Source organism: Populus alba, chromosome 19 (genome assembly GCF_005239225.2).
Source record: "Populus alba chromosome 19, ASM523922v2, whole genome shotgun sequence".
NCBI classification, from domain to species: domain Eukaryota; kingdom Viridiplantae; phylum Streptophyta; class Magnoliopsida; order Malpighiales; family Salicaceae; genus Populus; species Populus alba.
In genome coordinates, this window is record NC_133302.1 from 8,459,139 (window position 1) to 8,478,524 (window position 19,386).

The following is a 19,386-nucleotide window of genomic DNA, read 5'->3' on the forward strand; positions in this document are numbered from 1 at the left end:
GACCTATTAACATCACAACGACCACAGATCCAGCATAAAGAAACCAACTCAAGTAGCCTTGAATTGTTAGATTTGACTGTTCATGGTGTCTCCTTTGAACCAACAATGTAGAAAATTTAGAAAATTCAGAAAAGATTACTCCTTTCCACCTCCTATAAATAGGAGTGGATTTCATGACCTGAGGAGGAAGAAAATCAGCTCCAAAAATTGCAAAAAATTAGTTTCCTTTTTGGTTTCTGACACCTTTTTCTCTCTCTTCTTTCTCTCTCCACCGTGGCCTTCAGCCACCGCCATTGTCACCGCCAGCTTGACCACCATCCTCTCCACCACACTTCTCCCTCTCCACTAATTGCTTCTCCCTCTTCCTCCACAACAATAGCAGCCCATCAGCGCCACCATTTTCATTTTCTTCCTTCTCCAGCACCAACAACAACAACATTAGCACCCACCTCCACCGTTGCAACCGCCAGCGAAGACACCATCCTCTCTATCAGCACGACCACATACCCTCACCACCTCAGGTGGTCCTTTATCCCTGACTTGCATCAACCTTCCACGTGCTATGTACTACGATCGTTGCATGCAGAATTCATTCTACATACAACGACCAAAATAAATAACTTTTCACTTTGGCCCGAACCAGTTCTAGCCCAGCCTAAATGTCTGGGCTGGATCCAACATGGCAAAAGAAAGACATGTTGGGCCAAGATCAGCCTAATCATTTGGGCTAATACCGACACACCCTTTTCTAGGGCTAAGCTCGGCCTAGTTAGTTGGGCCGACCTAGCCCGTATATATTTATTTATAATATTATATTTAAAAACAAAATAATTCCAAAACATTTCAAGGGGCATTTTAAAATATTTGTGGTTGTCTCAAATGTTTTTCTACCAATTTTGCTTAAAATTGGGTTGTTATACTTACACTGTAAGATACAAATCTGATATTAAAATACCCGATTTTCTCTAAAATATTTTTTGTAAAAAAATCAAAACATTTTCAAAAAAATTTTCACAAACTTTTAAATGAATTTCCCTTTTCAAAAACAAAAAAAAAAAAACATTTTGTTTTCATGCATACGACCAAATCTTAAAAAATTTTTCTAAGCATATTTTCATAAAAATTGCACCTTTCTCATGTTTTTAATGGATATCATAACAAGTTTATAATCATCCATTAGAGTTTGGCTAAAATTTCAAAAAACTTTTTCCAATTTTTTTTTTAGGTTCCAAATGTAGACTTTAATACCTGTAGGGTGTAAAATTACACGATAAAATACACCCTCATGTATTAAAGATACAAGGTGTAAATAAATGCAATGCTAAAATTCAAATTTTAGAATGGTTAGGATTTAACTCGATAAGATAGAGACTCTCTCATAAACAGAGATCTACCTTGAACTTTAGAAAAGACCAACAAATAGAAACTCATCCTAAAAAAAAAAACAATCAAACAAAAATTGCTGCTTACCTTAGGTAAGGTGCACTAGGGTGATATGTCTTGTCCTTGCACAACTAGTCCCTTACCCAGACTCTCACAAATCATAGGTTCCTAGTGACCATAATACTAGGTGGTGACTCCTAAACATTAATCATAATTTATGATTAAATAAAAAAAACTATTCCCAACACATCACACCTCATCAAGAGGCATGATAAAAAGCCTTTGACGTCGCCGACAATGTCGCGGCGCACCCTGCAACAGCATTGATAGTCCTTAAGAGTACTAGTAGCTCTGGAAAAGGCTTCATCAAAGCACTCATACTTAGTAGGACCAAAACGAGTCATGATCTCCTGTTCAAAAAGGCTTTTAGTTATCTTTGCTTGAATACATCACATTTATTATTATCATAATGTTGATACAAAATATAACCATGCTTACACATATATTTCAAATATCTATTATTTAAAATATCTATAATTTAGATGAGAAGAAGTAGATTAAGCCATTATAAGCAAAATCAACATTGATTTCATTAATATTGAACTTAACATGCCATCATAAAAATAACCTTTTTGCACAAACATTCCACTCTTAGTTATAATAACTTTATCAGACTCTAAAACAATCTTGAACCCTTTCTTGCTCAAAATATTAGCAGATACAAGATTTCTTCTAATTTTAGGATTATGAAACATATTAACTAAAGATATTTTTTTTGTCCAGAATTAAGTACAATTCAATAGCTCAATTTTACCAAAACTTTGGTAGACTTATAGGTGCCCATCAAGACCTCTTTGGATTTAGTTATAAGTCTTGAACCATGCTTTGTTGTTGCAGACATGAACTATTGCACCATAATCCAGTCACCAATCTGAAGTCTTCACAATAGTAGTTGTCATACTTAATTTAGTAATCACTCCAATTTGAATGTTTGAAACCATGGCAACTAACTCCTTGACTTCATCATTTTTCAACCACATTCACTTTGTTAGCACTATCTCTCTTGATAAAATTCTTAAATCTATACTCTTTTATGTAGCGCCCTTTTATTTCCACAATGGAAAAAAATCCTATTTGTTGTTACTTATTTTTGGGTCTCCGCATAAAAAGAGAGAAAATACATATATGCATGTATGTAGCAGTGAGAAAAGGTTGTCGCTAAATTTTGGTTGAAGAGGTTCAAATACAAATATTGAAATTTGACAGTATATTGTTGACCGATGAGAGCCCTGTTGACAAAGAAAATTCAATTCGAGAAAGAAAAGTCCAAAATCAATTGTTGATGGACTCAATTAAATTTTATTGAAGGTTTAATTGAATTCATGAAGGGTTGGATTGCAAGAAAAAATGATTTTAAGTCTATTTAGGCTTTAATTAGATGAAATTAAAGTTCTGGGGTGAAATTATAATTTTTAAGAGTTGAATAGGTCAAATCATGGATTTAATTGCATAAATATTGAAGTTTAAAGGCCACTTTGGGACTTAATTGAAGAAATCCAAAACCAAGGACCAAACTGGAAAAGACGCGTAAATAGAGGGACATAAATTGACTGAATCAGGGGCCAAATTGAAAAAATCTGAAGTTTATTGATCAATTGAGAATCAAATTGCATAAATTCAAAACTAGAGATCAAAGGAAAAAGGGCGTTAAAATTTAGGGTTTGAATTTAAGTTCATTAGGGGTGAAATTGAATAAAATTGAAAGTTTTATGTCAATCAAGGGTGTAATTAGAAAGAAATCACAAATTAAAGGGCTAAAGCATAAGTATCCAAAACAACACCATTTTGAAGATGACTATTCATCTTCTTCTTCAGAGAGGCCGCTTGAGGGGCCTCCTTTCCCAAGGAATTTGACACCTCATTTCTCCCCCAAATTCAATGAAGCTTGCACGCAAACAATCACCTGACACCTGACTACACATTAATGTAAACCGTTTGACCGGATCGAGGCTGAGTGGTGGTGGCACCGCTCCAAAATGGCCAACCCGACTAGCCATATTCCTACACAAAAATGACAGTTCATCATTGTTACTTTGAGTCGTTGGCTATGATGCTTTAGGGTCAAAACATTCATTCTGCATGTAGGGTGTTGGGGAAAAAAAATGAATCTCCCTCAAATTATAATGTCATGAAATCTCAAACATTTATTTACTAATGTCAAGAACTAAATAATATGTCTAAGATTATGGAATTATTTTTAAAAAAAAAATTCGTAGAGTTTCCTCTATTTTCATTGGTTCCATGTTATCGACAACACTTATATTATGTCATTACAACTTCCATCTTGATCCAATCATCTTGGATCACATCCCATTCATCAAATAATCTCTCAATACTTATACTTATCAATGTATTCAAGACTCATAATATCAATTAATAAGTCAACGTAAAAGTATTACTAGAACAATTTAAAAGATAAACAATTTCATCACTAAAGAGTAATAAATGCTAACTAATTACATATATGCATATAGACTAAACAAAATACAATATTAAGATTAAGAGTCATATTATCTTAAACACATCTAATGTATTCTACTGCTTTATATTATAAACTTATCTTATCATTTTGAAAATGATTTAGCCGTACTAACAACTATATATATACACACACACACATCTACTACATACTACACATCTTCTACTTGATTTTACAACACAAAGAGTTTCAAAGAAAATAAAGACAAAAATATTACAATCCAAAATGATAATTTATAAACAGAAAAATCTTACATCTAACGATTTGCATCACCTCATGGTGTACCTATTTCAACAATAATCACATTAATCAATTTATTCAATATCTTAGTCATATATTAATTATTTTACTCTTAACCTTTGAAATTTAATACTTATAACTTTAATCAATTAATTTACGTAATCTTTTCAAAACTTGAATATCCAGCTAACTTATCCCAATTACCAATAATTCTAACTTTCATATAATTACTCATAAATTTAGCTATCCTTCCTCGGTTACCAATAAATCCAAAGTTCCATCCAAATTACCCAACATCCAGCTAACCTTTTTTTATTAGCCAATCAATCCAGTAATTCCATATGAATTACCCCATATCCGATTAACCTCTTTATTAACCAATAAACCTGGTAATTATCTTAATTACCCAAGGAATCTGGTTAACCCATTTTGGTTGCTAAAATCAATTCAGTAATTTCATATGAATTACCCAGCATCCGGCTAACCTCTTTTGTTAGACAATGAATCTGCTAATTCCATACGAATTACCCATATTCGGTTAACCTCTTTGTTAACCAATAAACCCGATAATTCTCTTAATTACCCAACAAATCTGGCGAACCCATTTTGGATTGCCAAAATCAATCTGGTAATTCCATATGAATTACCCAGCATCCAGCTAACCTTTGTTGTTAGCCAATCAATCTGGTAATTCCATACGAATTACCTAGCATTCGGCTAACCTCTTTTGTTAGCCAAATAATAATCTCGGTAATTTCACATGAATTACCAATTATTCTCATTTGTAATAATCACTCAATTTATTCATTTATTTCATTCTTTTAACATCAATTAAATAATCAATATAGATATTTAGGAAAAACTAATAATTACAAAATAAGATGATAAATCACCTACCTTCTGCTCGTGATGACCTAGCTCCACCTGTCTGTTAACCAGCTCTAAACACAACTCCTGAATTAGTCAAATGTCATTATATCATTAGTCCATCAATATTTTTCTTGCGTATTGAAACGCAAAGCACATAATTTTTATTTGTAATTCGTTCTAATAAAAATTCATTTTCAAACATAACATCATTATTTCACATACAACCACATATTTAAATCAAGTTACTTCTTTTCTTGCTTTATGTTCATAATTCCTCCATCAAATAATCCTTTTATTCTTTATGCCCTCACATCATATTATTTATTTTATCTAAACATATGTAAGAACTATATTCAAACACAATCTAAACATCTTGTCTTCATGCTTTCTTTTAACTAGTTCATTTCTCTTTTAAATTGAATTTACTTAATTGTTTCTCAACTTTAATGCTATTTCTTCATTTAGTCTTTCTTACATATTTCAAATATCATGATTAAACATAGTTTTATAAACATTAATATCAAAACTCATTCCTCCACTTTTCCTTCATTTGGCCAAATGTTATGTTCCCTTTCCTGCCCAAAAGTTTTCTTTATTTACTTGTTATTTCAACTTGTTTTCATTATATTCCACTTCAACTTCATCATTTTTCCTTCCCCTCCTAATTCCTTAAAATTCCCATAAGAACCCTAAGTTCAAGAAGTAAGGATTTAAGGAAAATTAAAGTAAAATTCCATGAAATTACTTCCTAACTTAATCAAGTAAGCTTAAAAACATCTAAATCAAACATTAACTTCAAACTTCTCATGCTTACCAATTGACTTTCTTTCAATTTCTCTTCTCTTCCAAAGTTAGCCAAATTCCCTCTCTCAATTCCTTCCTTCACTTGATTCTTCCTTAGCTTAGGGTTTTATAAGTTAAACTTTGCAAGGTTATTCTCTCAATTTTTTTTATTTTTTCCTTACTTTTCTCTCTTTCTCTCACGTTCTTTTCTGTTCTTTCTTTTCCCAATCTACTTCTACCTAATCATAAGTATATAAAAGGAAGGGAGAGCTTATTTGTTTTATTTTTTAATGGGAAATAACAATTTTACCCTTAATGAGTTCTTTTGCTTCTATTTGACGATCCTTATTTTGTTTCTAGTACTACCTAGCTCCGTTCAATCTAAAATTTTAACCATATTTTATTCAATATATTTTAAGGTCCCTCGTAAATTTTTAGCTTAATCTGATGGTCGAATTGAAAATTACGTCCAATAACGTAAAACTGGTCAAATTGTGATTTTTCATCAAATTTCTGAATTTCTATAAAAATTATGAAATTTTAACCCAAGCTAAGGCATCATATTAGAAGGCTCCATATAAATTTTTATAATTTTCTGATAACCCGATTGAGAGTTATGAATTTTTAAGTTTTGCATAAAACTAGTCAATTTGTGATTTTTCACCCAGAGGGTTTACACAATGGGTCCGACGTCGGCCCATGTGTCTACGAGGTCCGTCTCGACCCAATTCCTTATGGGTCATGTCTCAACCCATGCTTCTGTTGGGGTTGGTCTTGACCCACTTCCTTGTGGGTCCGGTCTCTCCTAAGCTTCCTTTGTGGTGGGCCAGGACCTAGTTTCTCATGGGTCCGGTTGCTGCCTATTTTCTTTTGGGTTAGTCTTGACCCAATTCCTTCGGGGCCCCGTTGCAGCCTAGTTGCCTTTGGGGGCCAGCCTTGACCTAATTCTTTTTTTTTTTTTTTATCAAATGTAAGAATATATTAAGATCAAAGGTAACAAAGCCAGAAAAGTAGCAAACAGAAAATGTATATACAGAGATGAGGGTAACCAGTACCCTAAAACTAAAATGGGAACATGCTCCCATTGAAAAGAAACATAAAACAAACATCCCTAATTCCAGAAGTAGCCACACATAGAACAAACATGAGGGACTTAACCAGCCAATCCAATGCACTGCCAGGCAAGTCAATCTACTGCCAGCAGAGCCAAAACAAGCAGCCGAAATCCAACAAAAACATCCAGCTGCTCCTCTCCCATGCCGAACCAAGTCAACAACATGTAGCCATCATAATTCAACAAACCACAGCAGCAAAGAACTCAGCCCCAAGGGCCCATCAAAAACCCCCCATTAAATAAGGACCAGCTAACTACGCGAAGCCAGCAGAGGATAGACCATGCAGGGGCAAGATAAACATGCATTCACATTAAACTACCCCAACCAATCCAATCAGAATGCAACATTATAAGCCAGGGGATTTTTTTCATGAAAATACAATATAGTGTAAAATAGAATCTGAAATTTTCTGAAAACAGCCTCAACCAATTTGCTAGTGTTGTAAAAAATTCTCCTGTTTCTTTCCTCCCAGATCAAATACACAAGAACAACAAGAGATACTCTTCTCATTTTTAGTTGTAGCCCTTTTTTGGTGTGTTGTAAAACCTGGGTAGCTCTGCTTAAGGAAGGCATATTGTGATGAATCTTGAGCCAGAGTCTGGTCTTTCTCCAAAGAGAAGACGACCAGTCACAATTGAAGAAGAGGTGAGCATGAGACTCATCAGCATTCTGACATAGAGGGCATATAGGATCAGGGAAGAGAAACTGGAGACGATCTCTCGTTTGCAGCTTGCCCAGCATTGCCAGCCATAGGGAGAAACTATGTCTTGGAAGGGACCACTACTCCCAAACTACATTTGCCCAGTTGACAGGCTCAGCTTTATGTCTGAAAAAATCATATGCATTGGCTGTAAAAGGACATTGATCTGAGTACCAGCTTGAGAGCAGTTGTTGCAATTGAGCTACCCCTCCACAAAGGCTTAGCATTCTGTTACGAAGGTAGAAGATTGACTTAAACAGAGGAGAGTCAGTTTTCTTGGCATCCAAGGACCAAATGGAGGCGTGGGCTATGTAGTAATGGCATACCCATCTAATCCAGAGGGAATATGCCTTCAAGTGAATATTCCAAAGATGCTTTGCAAAGAAACTGTCATTTCTAGCTTTGATATCATGAATCCCCAGACCCCCTTCATCTTTTAGCAGACACACCTGTTTCCAAGCTACAAGAGCCGATTTACTTCTAATTATAGTGCCAATCCATAAAAAGTTCCTGCACAAACTAGTAATCTTGCTGATAACAATAGCTGGGATAGGGAAGATACTAATCCAAAACTACACCATGCCATGCAGGACAAACTTAATTAACTCCAGCCGACCTGCATAAGAGAGGTACTTTCCCATCCAATTTTGAATAGCAGATTCTAACCTGTGGATGAGAGGGGAGAATTGGCTGGCAAGAAGCCTGTGGGGGCTGAGAGGGACACTGAGGTACTTAAAGGGAAAGCTTCCTTTAGTGAACTGGGAGAGGCTAAGAATGGCCTGCTTCATATCCTCCGATACACCAGCAAAGAAGATAGAGGATTTGGATGCATTAATTACAAGGCCAGAAGACTCCTCAAAAATTGTAAGCTGCTAGAGGAGGATGTTAACAGAGGTCATGTCACAACGGCAAAGTAGGAGAATGTCATCAGCAAAACCAAGATGACTGATTCCCAAAGCTTGACATTTGGGATGGAAATTGAAACCCGAAAGCTGGGTGGTGCTTTTTAGAAGTCTAGAGAGGTACTCCATGCAGATAATGAAGAGATAGGAAGACAATGGATCTCCTTGCCGAACACCACACTTGCCTTGGAATAACCCAAATAGATTGCCATTGACGCAAATAGAGAAAGAGGCAGTCTCCACACATTTCATAACCAGATGAACGAACCTAGCAGGGAACCCCAAAAGGTGGAGGAGATCGCGAAGAAATGACCATTGAACTGTATCAAAAGCATTCCTGAAGTCAATCTGGTTATGGCCCCTCAAGAATTAGGTCAAGGCCTGGTCGTGGCCCAAAATCCTATTGGGGCCGGTCTTGACCCATTTTCTCATGGGTCAGGATTCAGCCCAGCTCCTTTATGGGCCCGTCTTGGCCCAAATTCATTTAGGCCCAAACCCAACCATTTTTATACATATAATATTTTATTTTTTAATATGATTAAAAAATATAAAAATTGCAAAAAAAAAAAATCGTTTTCCAAAAATTAGTGATTTTCTTGCTTATTTTATGCCTTTTTTATTAACATTGGTTTGTATTTTTATACCGTAAAAATACAAATCCGATGTTAAAAATATCCTATTTTTTTTCAAAATATTGCAAAAAAGAATTAAAAAACAAAAATATTTTGTTTCAAGCATACAACCAAGTTCCTTAATCACAAAAATATCTTAACATGCATTTTTGGCTTTAATAACAAGTTTATTAAAGTCATGAGAACTAGGCCAATATTTCAAAAATTTCAAAAAAATTATTTGTTTTTCTTTTAATATCTGGGATTACAAATTTATATGTAAAATGTATTCCTAATATTAAAAGAGAAGTTTCTTTTATAGACTTTAGAACAATTATGTTTTTACTCGATAAGATAATGCATCTTATTACCGAGGAGGACTTTTCTTAAAACATAAACAGACCAACAATTAGAAAATACAATAAGACCTTAGTTTTATCAGACAATTAAACAATGCAGCTTATCTTAGGTAAGACGTATTTAGGGTGTTAATACATTTCCTTTATGCAACTAGTCCCCGTGCCCAATCTCTGAGACTAGTTAGGGTATCTAGTGACTAAAATACAAGGTGTCGACTCTTATTCCCACTTTCCACATATAAAAGACAAGGATACCTTATCTTCCCCATTTTCCTGAACAACCCCAAAACCGTTTAAAATAAAACAAAATCCAAATCAAGCTCTTTTGAATCAACCTGCCAAGATATTATACCTATGATTTGGTGGTTGATATAAATTGAATGAATACCTAATAATTATAATCTATTATTCCGTCTCATAGTTTGTTTACGTCAAGTCAACTTATTTTGGCTTTTATAAAAGTCAGGTCTCAATTTTGGTATATAATTAATTATACGTGATAAAAATTAAATTAAAATATTTCTGATAGGATTATCCACAAAGTAATAACTAAATATATGAGGTTTAGCTACCTCTTCCATTATCCTCTTAAATTTTTTTCCTTTTAAATATTATACACATAAATAGATATGGAGCAGATTCGCCGGGCTGCTGGAGCTTCTTACGAACATCTGTCCGAAAATAACAAGAAACTGGCCAGGAAAACTTTCAAAGCCATGGATAAGAACGGAGACGGGCAAATTAGCCTACTTGAATACGTGGACTGATTAGTACTTAAAAGTGCATACTTATCAAGGTTTTATATCATCATTTTGCACTTAAAGTATCAATAACTCCTTAACTAAACATGTTTTATAATAACAAGTCTAATACTATAAAATACCCTAATATATGGTAAATGTTCATCTTAAATGCAGGTCTATCACATAAATCAAAGTATTGATTGATGAATTCAACTACTGAAATTTGTGAAGATAAAGAGAGGGTGAAACTTGAAAAAGAGATGTTGGTGCAGTCCAAACTGGAACACTGTTCGGTAATTGGGTCATATCTCGAGTTCTAGATGTCCAAATGACCTCAAATTTTTACACAAATTCAGTAAGACATATCTTGAGTGTTCATACACTATTCAGTGTTCAGCCCATATCTTGAGTTCTAGAAGTCCAAATGACCTCATCTTTTTTTTCCTGGAAAGCTAAGAGAATTTCCTAGAAATTTCATTTGGACATCTGGACCCAGTCAATCTCAAATACTCATAAGTGTAGGTAATACCATACGGTTGGGCTATGAGAGTGCTAAGCATTTGTTGTACCAAATATTATACAACACAAATCTAGATTAACCATTTAACAAGCAAGGTATTAAGAATTAGTAAGATAAAAAGATAAGACATGTTAATATTAAACATTAAGGTTCATGTTGAGTTTACACCATACTTGTTCTTACACCATTAGTGTAACCTTTTCACCTTGACATAATAAACTTAGCCAAACATAATGAAGAAGAGAAACATAAATAAATAAAACAAGAACATAAATAAGATACAAGTTAACTAAGGAAAGGAAAGGAAATGAAAAGCATAAACAAGATATTAATGAAAGCAAAACTTAAGAATTACAAAAAAAAAATATAAAGAGAGAAATAAAGAGCATGAACTTGATCTGAACAACCAAGCCGCTAATAAATATCTCTTTTATTAACAGTGATAATAATAATAACAATAAAAAGAAGAGGAGGAAGAAATTAATGAGAACTTTGAGATGGAAGATTAATGTAAGGATTAAACAATGATAAAGAAAAATGTCAAGGTTAGAGGATCCACCAATGGTATTTCAAACAAGTATAGTATAAACTCTTATTACTCAATTTGGAAACCACACACGAAGGAGGTTCCAGTCGGATGATTTGTCATTAATAGGTCATTATAAATTATTAACATGATCATATTAATTATCTTATTTACATAACACCAAACTTTTAAATATTATCAGGAATTCATGATGTTAACTGATGTTAACAACATGGACCATCTCAAGAAAAACAAAGCCACAGATTTCATTCATCAGAGCATCTTGAGGGCGCTGGACAAGGACGACAATGGAAGCTTGGATTTTGGGGAAGCAATCGTCTTGTTCTACCTCATGCAGAGTGGAAGAGCTCTATTTTGCAAGTCTTGTAATACATTCTTGGCAGAAGCATACTTCAATTGCTCTCAATGTTTCTTCAATGATGATTCAGCTGGTAGCACCAATGAAATTTGTTGTTCTTGTTATGGTGGTAAAAATTTCACACACCACGGTGATGCCATCTTCTGCAATAACTATACTTTACCACGTCAAAGCAGGATCGTGATACAAGAGGCCCCCATAAAGGTAATTAATTTTAGAAACTAAAACAATATAATTATTTCTTTACTATAATTAATTAATACCGACAAAGAACATCCGTCGGCGATATGGTTGGTATATACCGATGGAATAAGTCCATTGGTATATACCGACCGTATCGCTGATGGACTATACAGTTTTTTTAGAAAGTTGCAACGATGTGATGACGTGAATTTTTTTCAGACGCTTTTACTGATGGAATTACCAAGGGATTCAAACCGGGATCTCCGTACAGTGACGTGACACTTCCACTAGCAGACTCACCATTATAAAAGCCGATGGGAACTGTTCGTCGATGATTCCATTGGTAAAAGCCATTATATACCCACTCTACCGACACTCTCTTCCTCTATTTCTCGTTCTTCTTCCCCATCCCACCTCTCCCCTCCCAAATTGTAGCCAACCACCCATCCCAACTCTCCCCTCTTCTAAACACAAGCACTCAAGTTTCTTATACTTTTATACGTGGTCACAACATTCATTCTTGTGGATTTTATTATTTTTTGTAAGTAAATCTATCCTTTTTAGTTTTAACATTTAAATGTGAATTTTATTGTTTTTTTAGTATATGTATTTTGTTAATGTATGTACTTGTTTAATTGTTATTTGTCAAAGAAACTTGTAGTATAAATGTATAATTTTGTAGTTGTTATAGTTTGTTTTAGATTTTGTCAAATTATATTTGTTTGTAAATTATTGAAACTTTGTTTGAATTACACTGAATTACATGATGTTGTGATGAAATAAATAATAGCTTGTTTAACGGGTCTGTTTTAATTGTTATCAATTCTATTGCAAAGTTGTGATTTCTAAAAATTTATATATGTATAAATTTGTATGGACGTTGATAGTTGATAGTTGATAATGAATATTTAACATAAGTGTTTTTTTAGTTTGTTGGATAATGTTGGGGAAAACCAATATTTTTGTTATGTTAATTTACGTAACGTAGTTAATTAATACATGTTGTCGTTATAATTTTATAGAGGTTCGATAGAAGTCATGGATGATCGTTCATGGATGTATCGGGACTCACCCCAAGGATTGCGGATGATGGATTATTGTAACGGGTTTCAGGGTTTTATTAATTTCACAACATCTATCTCGAGGAATTTTACTAATGGCGGTATTAGATGTCCATGCAGGAAGTGTAAAAATTTAAAGTTTTTGCATCAAGATGTTGTAACGATACATCTTCTAACCAAAGGGTTCATGGAGGATTACCTGTATTGGTATGCACATGGAGAATTATTTGTTCCTAATGAGAGCATGGTAGAAAGGGCGGTTGGGTCAACTTCTAGTGCTAGCAACATGCATGAAGTTGGAAATGAGAACAATAATCCTTACAGGAATATGGTTATGGATGCAATGAGAATGAGTGAAAGTAATGTCAGTGAATGTCCAATCGTAGAAGAAGAACCTAATGCAGATGCAACAAGGTTTTTTGATTTATTAAAAGATTCTGACTAACCATTATGGGATGGCTGCACGAACCACAGTAAATCGATTGTAGCACAGGTGTTCGCCATCAAGTTAGATCACGGGTTGAGTGAGGTCGGTTATGCCAAGATTATCGAATGGGCGAGAAACATTTTACTTGAAGGGAACAGGCTGAAAGAGAACTTCTATGCTGCCAAGTCCATGATGAAACCCCTCGGTTTAGGATACCAGAAAATTGATATGTGCCCTAACTTCTACATGTTATACTACCTTGAAAATACTAAGCTGACCGAGCGCATGACATGTGGGCATTCTCATTACAAACCCAGAACTGGCAGAGGAAAGACTCGTGGCATATAAAAAACTTAGATACTTTCCAATCACACCTAGACTGCAAAGGTTATTCATGTCACCAAGGACCGCTGAGCACATGACATGGCACCAATCACATCATGCGGTTGATAGAGTGATAGTGCATCCTTTTGACGGCGAAGCATAGAAACACTTTAACAGTGTGCATCCTCACTTTTCAGCTGAATCAAGGAACATGCATCTTAGGTTGTGTATAGACGGATTCAACCTATTCAGGTCATTTGCCGCTCCCTATTCTTGTTGGTCGGTCATACTGACGGTTTATAACTTGCCACTAGGGATGTGTATGAGGCCAGAGTTCATGTTTTTATCTATGGTCATACCAGGTCCGAGCAATCTTGGGCGGAATATAGATGTTTGTCTTCTACCGTTGATTGATGAGTTGACGTAGTTGTGGTCCTCTGGAGCTTTGACTTATGATATCTCGAGGAAACATAATTTTGTTATGAGAATGGCTTTGATATGGACTATCAATGATTTCCCAGCTTATGGAATGGTTTCTAGTTGGAGCACGCATGGAAAACTAGCATGTCCATACTGTATGGAGAACAACAAGGCATTCATGCTAACAAACAAGGGTAAAGCTTCTTTTTTTACTGTCATTGTTTTTCTTGGCATCGAATCACAGGTACAAAAAAAACAAAAAGGATTTCTTTGTTGGAAGAGTTGAAAAGGATGTTGCACCCCTGCGTCTTTCTGGTGAAGAATTGCATGATGTTGTGTTAGAGTACTGTGACATTCTGTTTGGTCTCCAATCAGGTAAGCATAAGTTTCCTGGTTATGGTTTGACCCATAATTGGGTGAAGCGAAGTATCTTTTAGGAGCTTCCTTATTGGAAGACCAATCTTCTCCGCCATAACCTTGACGTCATGCACATTGAAAAGAACGTGTTTGAGAACATTTTCAACACCGTCATGGAAGTGAAGGGGAAGACAAGGGACAACATCAAGGCTAGATTGGATGTAGTGTTGTTCTGTAACCGTAAAAATATGGAGTTGGTTTGTGATGGGTCACGGGTCGCAAAACCAAGAGCAAGCTTCGTGTTAGAGAAAAACACACAACTACTAGTCTACAAATGGCTTAAGAGTCTGCGTTTCCTCGATGGACATGCCTCGAACATATCAAGGCTAGTTAATATGAAGGAATGCAGATTATTTGGAATGAAGAGTCATGACTGCCATGTGTTTATGCAAACACTCATCCCATTAGTTTTTCATGATTTGTTGCCAAAGGGGATATGTGATGCACTCACGGAGATCAGTCATTTCTTTAGAGATATATCCTCCAGCAAGTTGAATGTTGATCACATTGAAAGGCTTGAAACGAATATCGTGGAGACAATATGCAAACTTGAGATGATATTACCTCCATCATTTTTTGACTCAATGGAGCATCTACCTATACATTTACCGTTTGAGGTAAAAGTTGGAGGATCAGTCCAGTACATATGGATGTATCCATTCGAGAGGTTAGATATTACAGTTGCTATGTAATTTATAATTAAACATTTCTTATTTTTTTTAATTGATAATTTTTTATTAATTCTATATATGTAGGTACTTGTTCAATCTTAAAAAAAAAGGTTAAGAACAAGGCGCATGTTGAGGCATGAATATGTGAGGCCTATATTGTTGAGGAGATCTCAACATTTATCTCATACTATTTCGAGCCTCATTTGAGAACGAGGATCAATCATGTTCCACGGCATGAAGATGGTGGTGAAGTGCCTTAAAGTGGAAACTTGTCAATATTCTCCAATCTTGGATGACCCATACCTAAAAATGCCTTGATGGGAAGATATTTGTCTGAAATAGAGTTCAGACAAGCACACAATTATGTCTTATTTAACTGCGATGAGTTGAGACCTTTTATTAAGTAAGTAGATGTTCGACTTAAACTTTATCAAGAGTGTACTATTTACATATTATGATACCATAAACTCATATAATTTGGAACAACCTTACAGGTAACATTGACGATACTTACTATTCAACAACTCATAGTTGATCGAATTCCAGATCTTTCAATTACAAGATGAACAATTTGCCACGTGATTTAGAACACATGTAAGTTCTATCAAAAACTCATTATCTCTTGCAATGTAATTAACTGCACGTCAATATTATAGAATATCTGTTTATTGATTATTGTTGTATTTGATATACAAGGTTTATCAAATGGGAGGTAGTGCTGCTATTTCACTATCTTTACTAAGCCTGGGCCCTAAAAGAAAAGTCAAGTGTTATAACGGGTATTTTATCAATTGATATGTCTTTCAGACTGAAGAATACGGGCATGGAAGAAAGACATACAACAATGGTGTTTGTATTAAGGGATCGACTTATAGTGAGTTTGGAGTTGACTACTACATTGGAAGAGGTCATTGAATTGAAATATCATAGCGAGAAAAATAGAGTGTTTTTATTCAAATGCTATTGGTATGACACAACTGACAAAGGAATCAGAGTAGATCCTCACTATTATCTCGTTGAAATCAACTCAAAAGCTAGACACCGCAATGTAAATGATGTCTTTGTTTTTGCAAAGCAATGCCAACAAGTTTATTACACATACACCCCTTCATTTAGAAAGGACTGATCAAGAGTTGATTGGTTATCCATTTTAAAAACCAAACACAGGGGTTGTGTTGAGGTTGTTTAGGATGAGAACGAAGACATAATTGGGATAGATGAAGTCTTTCAAGCTAGAGAGGTTGTTGAACCATACCGAGTTGCTCCTTCGATTGACTTATAAGAAAATTTGAATTTTTGTGTTTTCGACGATAGTCTTGTTGATGTTGACTCAGAGGAGTTGAATGCTGTTTTGAGCTTTAGTGGACTACAGAATGTTGATGAAGAAGATGATAACCACATTGAAGAGTGCGATGAAGCTGATAACAATTCAATTAAGGACGAAGACAAAAATTCTGACTAAATATGTTGTAAAGCCTTATTTTTATAATGTAAGGTTATGATTGAGGACGAATATGAAAATTCTGACTAAATATACAAGTATGTGTTTTCAGCTAGCAAGTCTAGGTACTCCATTGCTTCATTAAGGTCTTTATCTTCAAAAGTTTCATTGCATATTAATTCAACTATTTGTCTATCTCTAGGTGTTAACCCTTCATAAAAATGTGAAACCAATCTCCATGTTTCAAAACCATGATGAGAGAAAGTATTAAACAAGTTTTGATACCTATCCCAACATTGGTAAAATGTTTCTCTTGGTTTTTGAGTGAAAGTAATGATTTGTCTTTTGAAAGAGTTTGTTCTGTGAGATGGAAAAAACTTTTTTAAAAATTGTTGTTGCATTGCATCCCAAGCATGAATAGATCCTGGTCTCAAATTTTGTAGCCATATTTTATCTTTATCTTTTAATGAAAAAAGAAAAAGCTTTAATCTGATGGTGTTCATGCCATAATTTAAGTCATTATAGGTGTTACAGACCTCCTCAAATTCTCTTAAATGCAAGTATGGATTTTCTAGATCTAAGCCATGAAAAGAAGGTAAAAGTTGAATAATACCTAGCTTAAAATTAAAATGAGATGCATTAGGGGGGAACATTATGCATGAGGGTGCACTTGTTCTTATGGGATTCATGTGGTTTCTAAGTGTTCTAACTCGATTATTCTCATTATGAAGCGACTGGTTATCTTCTTCGACCATATTTTCTGAAAATGATGAGGATACCCTATAAAGTCTACCACTTAATGTACCTGACCAAACTCTCATGCAAGTGTTGAAAGAAGAACAAAAAAAAGAAGAAAAAGAAGAAACAAAGATTAGAAAAACAAATAAAAGTGAAAAGAAAAGAAAAGAAAAGAAAATATATAATTTATACAATAACTTACATCCCCAGCAACAGCGCCAAAAACTTGACACGATCAAAGAGTTGATGTATTATCCCAAGTGCAGGAGTGTCGAAGTAATAAATAATCCGGCAAGACCGAGGTCGAACCATAGGGAGGTTAACTATATAAATTATAAATAATAATAATGATGATGATGATGATGATGATGATGAGTTAAAGAGGACTTTGAAATGTAAGATTAATGTGAAGATTAAACAATGATAAAATAATTATCAAGGTTAGAGGATCCACTAACGATATTTCAAACAAGTATAGTATAAACTCTTTTTATTACTTAACTGGAAACCACACACAAAGGAGGTTCCAATCAAATTATAAATGGTTAACATGATTACATTAGTTATCTTATACGAATAATGTTAATACTTGTAAATGTTGTCAAGTATTCATGATTATAACTTATGTTAACAACAAATCAAGTTCCTTTCATAGCAAATGTGTCGGTTATACCATATGGTTGAGCTATGAAAGTGCCAAGTATTTATTGTATCAAAGGTTATGCAACATAAATCTAGATTAACCATTTAACAAGCAAAGTATTAAAAGTGAACAAGATAACAAATACAAAACATGTTAGTATCAAACATTAAAGTCCATGTTAAGTTTATACTATATTTATTCTTACACCATTAGTGTAACCTTTTCACCTTGATATAATAAACTTAGCTGAACATAATGAAAGAGAGAAACATAAATAAATAAGAGGAGAACATAAATAAGATATAAGTTAACTAAATAAAGGAAAGGAAAGGAAATGAAAAGCATAAATAAGAGATTAATATAACATAAAATGAAACTTGAACATCACAAAATATAAAGAAAGAGAGTAAGAGCAAGATCTTGATCTGAACACCAAGATGCCTAAATGCATGGCAAATGCCTCTTTTTATAGGCTAAAATTCGAAATTATTGATTTGATGACTAATTGTTGAGTGGGTGACCACCTCTTGACTTGGTGACTTTCCTTATCTTCTTGTCTGAACAAAATGTCATTGCTAACATCATAATTTGAATAGATTATCATAATGAAAGTTCTAGGAAATTATCTAATCTTTCCAACAAAAAAAGAATCAGTGCATTTTGACTTCTAGAACTCGAGATCTGGGCTGAACACTGAACAGTGTCTAGGCTGCATGAAAGATTTTAACTTCTTTTTTGTTGCTAAGATTTGGACTTCCAAACAACATAATTGAGTCTTGGACTCCCATGAATGTTTTAGGCCTATGTCTTAGCTTTCTAGCCATATAAACCAAATTGAAATCCAAGATCCACAACTCCAGATATGACCCAATGACTGAATAGTGTTTCAGTTTGGACTGAACCAACATCTTTTTTCTAAGCTTAACCCTCTCTTTGTCTTCTCAATTTCAGTAGTTAAACTCATCAATCAATCATTTGATTTATGTGATAGGCCTACATTTAAGATGGACATTTACCATAAATTAGAGGTATCTTATAGTATCAGACTTGTTATTATAAAATATGCTTTAGTTAAGGAGTTATTGCCACTTTAAGTGCAAAATAATGATATAAAACCTTTATAAAAATGCACTTTTACATACTAATCACTATTCGAGTAGACTAGTAAGCCTTGCGACTTCTTCTCTAAGACTTTCTTACTCTTTTCGATGTTGGGCTTTCAACTGGGATTTTTCTTCATTTTCCATTTGTCTTTTTAGTAGTTACGTGTTATAGGCTCGTTTCAAGGGGGAGCTATATTTCAACATGTTAGATGAAAATTATGCAATCATACACAAGTGAAAACGATATCAACAAGGAAAATGTAGATTCAATGTGGACTCGCCTTTCAA

The 19,386-nt window shown here is 34.3% G+C and overlaps 1 protein-coding gene and 2 pseudogenes across 1 annotated transcript; all 3 read left to right on the plus strand.

The window, feature by feature from the left end:
• The first annotated feature begins 10,131 nt into the window (after window positions 1-10,131).
• LOC118046774 (uncharacterized) lies at window positions 10,132-12,132 on the plus strand. The gene is made up of 3 exons (XM_073406572.1): window positions 10,132-10,267; window positions 11,531-11,874; window positions 12,073-12,132. The coding sequence occupies exons 1-3, from the start codon at window positions 10,132-10,134 to the stop codon at window positions 12,130-12,132; spliced, it is 540 nt and encodes a 179-aa protein (XP_073262673.1).
• Window positions 12,133-13,735: 1,603 nt separating this feature from the next.
• On the plus strand, window positions 13,736-14,522 carry LOC140955038 (uncharacterized; annotated as a pseudogene).
• A 48-nt stretch (window positions 14,523-14,570) lies between these two features.
• Window positions 14,571-16,635, plus strand: LOC140955039 (uncharacterized; annotated as a pseudogene).
• The last annotated feature ends 2,751 nt before the right edge of the window (window positions 16,636-19,386 follow it).

Bases quoted from the DNA above. Each gene is read 5' to 3' on its own strand.
- LOC118046774 (XM_073406572.1), top strand. From the start codon at position 10,132: ATGGAGCAGATTCGCCGGGCTGCTGGAGCTTCTTACGAACATCTGTCC. The intron at 10,268-11,530 runs GATTAGTACTTA...ACAACATGGACC, and splicing joins CCTACTTGAATACGTGGACT to ATCTCAAGAAAAACAAAGCC. The intron at 11,875-12,072 runs GTAATTAATTTT...AATTTTTTTCAG, and splicing joins TACAAGAGGCCCCCATAAAG to ACGCTTTTACTGATGGAATT.